At 34.5% G+C, this 7403-nt stretch overlaps 1 protein-coding gene across 2 annotated transcripts; it reads left to right on the top strand.

Moving 5' to 3' along the window:
* The first annotated feature begins 2503 nt into the window (after positions 1-2503).
* LOC116349117 (protein ROP) lies at positions 2504-7403 on the top strand. 2 transcript variants are annotated; one of them, XM_031780390.1, is made up of 11 exons: positions 2504-2531; positions 3265-3426; positions 3502-3657; positions 3792-3901; positions 4462-4610; positions 4687-4751; positions 4826-4976; positions 5044-5320; positions 5398-5511; positions 5586-5753; positions 5828-7403. In XM_031780390.1, exons 1-11 carry the CDS (start codon positions 2504-2506, stop codon positions 6236-6238), a joined length of 1791 nt encoding a protein of 596 aa, XP_031636250.1. In that variant the 3' UTR covers positions 6239-7403. The 2 variants fall into 2 exon arrangements, with proteins under 2 accessions (XP_031636250.1, XP_031636251.1); XM_031780391.1 differs by lacking the exon at positions 3792-3901 and adding an exon at positions 4185-4288 and having other exon boundaries at positions 5828-6238.

Raw genomic sequence — 7403 nt, 5'->3', positions numbered from 1 at the left:
ATATACAATGATGCAAGCAAGATTATCATAATTAAATGTCAAAATTTCGATTTTTAAAAATGAATTTAAGAAGATGAAATGCAAATTAAGCTTATGGAACAAATTTAATGAATTTTTGATGTGGCCATAAATATTGTTACTTCAATGTAATTTGTAAATATTATTCGTTTTAAACAAAAAAAACCTCCAGATGGAAAGGACAAACAAATTTTATGAACAAAAAAAACGCTTATTTGTCTGGTGTGTGCTATTTCTTAAAAAAAAAAAACAATCCAAAATGTAGCTGACTAAAATTTTGCTTTCATCTGTACAATTCAAATGGCTTACGCTTGTTAAAAATGAAAAAAAAAAAATGTTTTTTTTTTTCAATCGATATAAAGGGTCTTTCATTAAGAGCGACGCATTTTGTTTTTTTAATAAAAAGACATGTGTTTGCGATATCAATGAAATTTTTATTTTGGGTTGAAGTACAATCGATACCATTAATTATGGAATAGAACATCGTTCAAATGTCCTCCACGGAACCGCTTACATGAGTGGATGCGCTGAACCCAATTTTCCATCACTTTTTCGCACATTTGGGCCGATACGCTAGCAATTTCGCGTCGAATATTGGTTTCAAGCTCCTCTAAAGTTTCAGGCTTATTGGCATAAACCAGAGACTTAACATAGCCCCACAAAAAAAAGTCGAGCGGCGTTAAATCGCAAGAGCGAGGCGGCCAAGCGACAGGGCCTTTTCTTGAGATTACACGTTCATTGAACTTCGATTTCAATAAGTCGATTGTAATGCCCGCTGTATGGCTGGGTGCACCGTCTTATTGAAACTACATGTCCTCCAAACCATCCAGACGCAATTTGTCCCAAAAATAAGTGGTTAACATCTTTCGATAGCGCTCTCCGTTGACTGTAACCGCTTCGCCAGCATCATTTCGAAAAAAGTACGGCCCAATCACTCCTCCAGCATGAAAACCGCACCAAACAGTCAATTTTTTGGGATGCACCGGCAACTCTTGAAACACTTCTGGCTGCTCACTTGACCAAATACGGCAATTTTGCTTATTCACAAAGCCGTTGAGCCAAAAATGTGCTTCGTCACTGAGGATGATTTTTTTGTGAAAATCGCCATCTTCGGCCAACTTTGCTAAAGCCCAATTGGAAAAGTTTCGACGCGCACCATGGTCATTAGGCTTTAGTTCCTGGGTCAGTACGATCTTATATGGACGTATAGCCAAATCTTTTCGCAAAATGCGCCACAGTGACGTCTGAGAGATGCCTAATTCCTGCGATCGGCGAGAAATCGACTGATTTTGGTCTTGACTTACCGAGTCACGTACAGCGGCGATATTCTCCTCACTCCTTGCCTTTCTTTGTCTCACTGGCAACATTATGAAGAGAGTAGCTCGATTCAAATTTGGCCACTAAACGTTCAATGGTGCGACGGGTGGGACGATTATACCGACCGAAACTTTTCGTCAGCGCACGTAAAGTTGTCGCGATCGACCGCGAATTTTGGTAAAATAATTGAATTATTTGTAAACGTTGTTCAAGCGTGTATTTTTCCATGATTAAATGGTAGACATTGTAGATGTCAAAAACACATATTGTCAGAACTCACGTCGCGTGAGTCACGAATAACACTATTAGCAAACTACGACACTCCTAATGAAAGACCCTTTAGAACGCTCTTTCGATGCATTTTACATCGACTCTTCTTGGCAAAGAAATGAATTACATTTCCGGTGACACTAAACAATTTAATTAAAAACCCGACATTTAGTCAATACCAATATAGATGAAAATAAACTAGATTTGCCACGTAGCGTTTCGATCGAACTGAACTTTAAAATTAACTCTCACGAGCAAAAAAGAAAACAGTCTCAAAAGACAAATAACAATCTGTTTTTTTGATTGACTCGTGTTCAATTTTACTTGTATTCAAGTGGAAGTTCAATATTATGATGTATTTGAAAATATAAACCAAATAAATTGAATTAATTGAAATGAAAGAAAAAACTGCCAACGCTTTAAAGTTTTACTCAATTTTCAGATTTTGAATGATTTCTCTGGTCAAAAATCGAATGGTAATGCAAAATATTGACGGCTAAAAGGTATGTACGCTTTCAGATAATCTCTTTGGAAGTTACTGGAATTGAATTTCAAAACTGTCAAAACCATTTATATTGGCTAATCAAATGAGAAAAAAATGCTCTAATGACAACTTGCTTTGAGAATGGAAAGGAGAACTCTCTTTTTCTTCACGATATAAATTGTTTCGTTGAGTTGAAATATAATTTAAAATGCGCGCTATTTGGTGTTGCTGTTGTTCGTTACACTCACGTGCATGTATGCTACACACTCACGAAGCTGTTAACAGTCTCCACCACTACATGCCTATGCACAGTCGACACAAATATTGACATATGACAACCGTACTCTATATGTACGCAGTGTATCTAAAAGAATTCCGAAATAATCTAACACTTCATCAGTAGTTCTATTAAAAATGGCGTTGAAAGTACAAGTTGGTCAAAGTAAGTGTAATAATTTCAGTTTATAATAATTGAATTCCACTAGAAAAAGTTTCAAATTCATTAAAAATCGTTCACAAATAGTTCAATTCATAGGAACGAAATGAAGTGGTTTTTGGTTGAAATTCGAAAATTCCATAAAAAATGTGAAAATTTGATATCGTGATTCATAATCTAGTTAAACGCCCCAAAATAAAAATAAACGCAAATAATATAAGTGTTTTGATTCGTATGAATGATTACATACAGTAGTAAAACTCTCCATTTCATTCTATAAACAAATGAAATGATTTCATTTTCAATTTTGGTCAATTTATTTAAATGATTTTTTTTAATTTATCCGCAAATGAGCGTAAAACGGCAAAAAAAATATACAGCACCTACTCAATGAACATGGAATTATCGATTTTTATATTTGGTATTGTGAACCTGCGCTGTGCAGAGATATCATTTGAATTTGCTATATTGCCATTACGGAGTGACGTCATTTTTCGTTGTGCATGACATCGTTGTTGTGTCTGTTTGTGTGTGAAAAAGAACATCATTTCGATGTTTGTGAATACATTGCTTCATGTGTGATTCATGTTATGTTAAACTGATAACCTACTTCAAGTTTTGACGAATTTCTCAAACCAAACACCGAAATTAGCCAATATAATTGAATTAGCCATTAAAATGAAATGAAATTAACATGCACAATTATTTATCATTTTTTTGTTTTCAACGAAATTTCCAGAGATTATGAACGAAGTCATTCGTTACAAGCCACCAAAAAGCGGCACCGCTGCTGCCAAAGGTGGCGGAGTTGAATGGCGTATTCTTGTGGTTGATAAGCTGGCTATGCGCATGGTATCGGCTTGCTGTAAAATGCACGATATCAGCGCTGAGGGAGTCACGCGTAAGTACAAACATGATCTCATTTTGTAAGTTCGCAAATTGTACGTGCATGTGATAATTTATATAAACGTTTCAGTGGTCGAAGACATAAATAAGAAGCGTGAACCGCTTGCAACAATGGAAGCGGTTTACTTGATGACACCATCGGAAGAATCAGTGCGTTCACTAATTAAAGATTTTGATAATCCCAATCGACCTCTTTACAAAGCCGCCCATGTTTTCTTCACCGAAGGTACCTTTCATTCACTTCTTTTGCTCAAACAAACCCATTCTTTTTGGTTCAATTTTTTTTTGTTTGTCATTATTTCATATATATTTTTTTTTGGTTTTGTTTTATTTATTTTTCTTTTAATTACCAAAAAATAGCCGCACCAGACAGAATAATGGAAATGATAGCCAATTCAAGATTATTTAAATTAAAATTTCTAAAAAGATGCGAAGAAATTAATGTCGCATTTATTCCATATGAACAACAGGTGATTTTTGTTTTGTTTTGTTTGTGTTTTTGTTTTTGGTTTTTTTTTGTTTATGCATGCAAACTAAACTTAATTTTTCGTTCACCCCTGAACATTCTTTTTTTAACTGATCAAAGACGGGTTTATGATTTTATTTCAATCAATTTTCTTTTCTTTAACTTTCTTTCATTTTTAATTCTCATCAACTGTTAATTTCAAATGATTTTTGTTGTAAATTTACGTTGCATTTGTCACTAAAATAAATCATTTTCTTTAAACTAATATAACCGGCATGCACACATAGTGTGTCCTGAGGAGCTGTTCAACGATATCTGTAAATCGCAGGCCGCAAAAAAAATAAAAACATTGAAGGAAATTAATATTGCATTTTTGCCATACGAGTGTCAGGTGTGAATCTCGTCTTTTTCACAAATGTAGTTAATGTTTAAATTGAAGTAGAATAGCACACATACCCACTATTACTAACACCAAAAGCCATTTGTATATATGTGTGTTTGATGTTTGGCGGTGGTCCAATATTTGAAACAATTTCAATGGGTTTTTATGTTCGTATCGATTAGGTATTTTCACTGGACTCGCCCGACACTTTCCAATGTTTGTACTCGCCAAGTTTGCAGGGTGCACGTTTAGCACAAATGGAACGGATTGCTGAACAAGTGGCCACACTGTGTGCTACATTGGGCGAATATCCATCGGTTCGATATCGGCTGTAAGTTGAAATGAAATTCGAAAAACCAAACGATTTCAAAGGCAAAAAATTAATTTATTTTTTCTGTACATTGCAGTGACTGGGATCGAAATGTTGAATTGGCACAACTAATCCAACAAAAATTGGATGCATACAAAGCCGGTATGTAATCCATGGAAGAAGAATTGAATGCTTATTTTTAAATGATTGTTAAATTTGTTTTTCTTTCCGTTCAGATGAGCCAACGATGGGTGAAGGTCCAGAAAAGGCTCGTTCACAACTCATAATCTTGGATCGTGGCTTCGATTGTATCTCGCCATTGTTGCACGAACTTACGCTACAAGCTATGGCTTACGATCTCTTGCCAATCGTCAACGATGTTTACAAGTGAGTGTCCGTGTGTGTGTGTTTTATTGGTGTTTTTGTAATCACAAATGGTTTGTTATTTTTTTAGGTATATGCCATCGCCGAATGCAGCTGATAAAGAAGTACTACTGGATGAGAATGATGAATTATGGGTTGAATTACGTCATCAACATATTGCCGTGGTCAGTACAGCGGTTACACAAAATTTGAAAAAGTTCACCGAATCAAAGCGTATGACACAAGGCGACAAACAGTCAATGCGTGATCTATCGCAAATGATCAAAAAGATGCCACAATATCAAAAAGAACTATCAAAATATGCAACCCATTTACATTTAGCCGAAGATTGTATGAAATCCTACCAAGTAAGTGTGATATAAATCGAGTGTCAACTGTATTGAAAGAACTAGAATTCATTGTAATTTCAAATCGTTATTCGCAGGGCTATGTGGACAAATTGTGCAAAGTGGAACAGGACCTGGCAATGGGCACAGATGCTGAAGGTGAAAAGATTAAAGATCACATGAAGAATATTGTTCCAATTCTATTAGATGGAGTAAGTGAAAACAACACAAAAAATTCCCATAATTTTTTTTTTTACATTAATATAAATGTTTCTGTCGCTTTCAGAGCATTTCAAACTATGACAAGATTCGCATCATCGCTCTCTACTGTATGGTTAAGAACGGTATTTCAGAGGAGAATCTCCGGAAATTGTTCACACATGCTCAAATTGCCGAAAAAGACCAAGACATGGTGCGAAACTTGAGTTTTCTTGGAGTGAACACCATTGCAGATGTAAGTTTTTCTTTTGTTTTCAATGAATTTGGAATCGTAATCCAAATTGCATCGAATGTTGTTTCAATTCACAGGGCAATCGAAAGAAAACATATAATGTACCACGTAAGGAGCGCATAACCGAGCACACGTACCAGATGTCACGTTGGACGCCAGTTGTAAAAGATATCATTGAAGACAGCATAGACGATAAATTGGATCAGCGACACTTTCCATTTTTGGCGGGTCGTGCACAAAGCAGCACATACCATGCACCAACCAGCGCACGTTACGGTCATTGGCACAAAGATAAAGCGCAAACTGCAATCAAAAATGTACCACGTCTCATTGTATTCATTGTGGGTGGTATGAGTTATTCGGAAATGCGTTGCGCATACGAAGTGACTGCTGCCAATAAAAATTGGGAAATCATTATCGGCTCATCACACATTCTAACACCAGAAAACTTTTTGGGAGACCTTGCAGTACTAGCCAAAGATGACTAGATGCACCAGAAACATTAAATAAAGAAGACTAAATTATTTTTTTTCTGTTTTCAAATCAAACACTTACAACAAGGAAAGAACAAAATTAAGAGAATGTTGTGTAAGCAGTCACACTTTGGCCGAGATGAATGACATCTATTTCGCCAACAAATTATCGCAAACATTGATATTCAAACTAATATAAAGTGTTGCGAACTGTTCAATTAGATATTTCATTTTATGTAAAACATGCCACACTGATACATAGCCTATCAATGATCTTTAAACGGCTTTACACTGAAACAACACAAAATGTTCAACTCTTTGTATTTATATTACCACCTTGAAACAATAGAATTTTGACAACATCACACACACATTTTTTGAGATCGAACACTTGAACGTTGAGTACATATTGCAGACCATTCATCCCAAAATCTTTTTCGAATCAATTTGTTTCTATTAGAATATTCAGTAATATAAAACAAAAATAATGACAACAAAAAAAACTGTAAGAAATTATAATTATGTATGCCTTGATTTATGGTGATAAAGTATTATTATTATTATTATTATATAAAATGAAAGAGGATTTTTTTTTCGTCTTGGCAAAATTACCAAAGTCAAAAGAAAGAAAAAATCATCTAGAAAAAAACATAGAGTATGCTTCTATATATTTAAATTAATAAATTCATTATATATTAATTAAATTATTATAACACAATTAAAGAGGGAAGAAAGGAAGGAACGAAATGAGAGGAGAGCAAAACAAATGTGAATTATAAATTGTTAATCGTTTTCGAAGAGAGAATGAGGATAACGTGTATTTTTTGAATTCTTCACCTTCTAATTGCTCGCTTTGAAGGCATTATAACGTTAATTGAAATCATATTACCTAAAGTTCAGCAAACATGCATTTACTGAAATTTGAAAGAAAATTTGACGAGAAAAAAAAATACCAAATACTGTGATTAGTTACTGAGTTATTGTTGTTTATTTCTTTTTTCTCTGTTTCCCCCTTCTCAAACAACAAACAAAAGGAATATATCGCCGTAGGCTTTCTTGAGCCTTGACCAGCAATTCTGGCTAAATTTTTGCCAAAACCAAAATTAAAAACAAATATCATTCAATATATTGAAATCGGACGAATAGCGATAATAATAAATTTTTAAAACGATAAACTGAA

This window comes from Contarinia nasturtii, unplaced genomic scaffold (genome assembly GCF_009176525.2).
Source record: "Contarinia nasturtii isolate CC-2019 unplaced genomic scaffold, AAFC_CNas_1.1 Cnas_scaffold_2806, whole genome shotgun sequence".
NCBI lineage: Eukaryota > Metazoa > Arthropoda > Insecta > Diptera > Cecidomyiidae > Contarinia > Contarinia nasturtii.
Note: the sequence above shows the minus strand (reverse complement) of the source record. Positions and strands in the feature narration are given on the sequence as shown.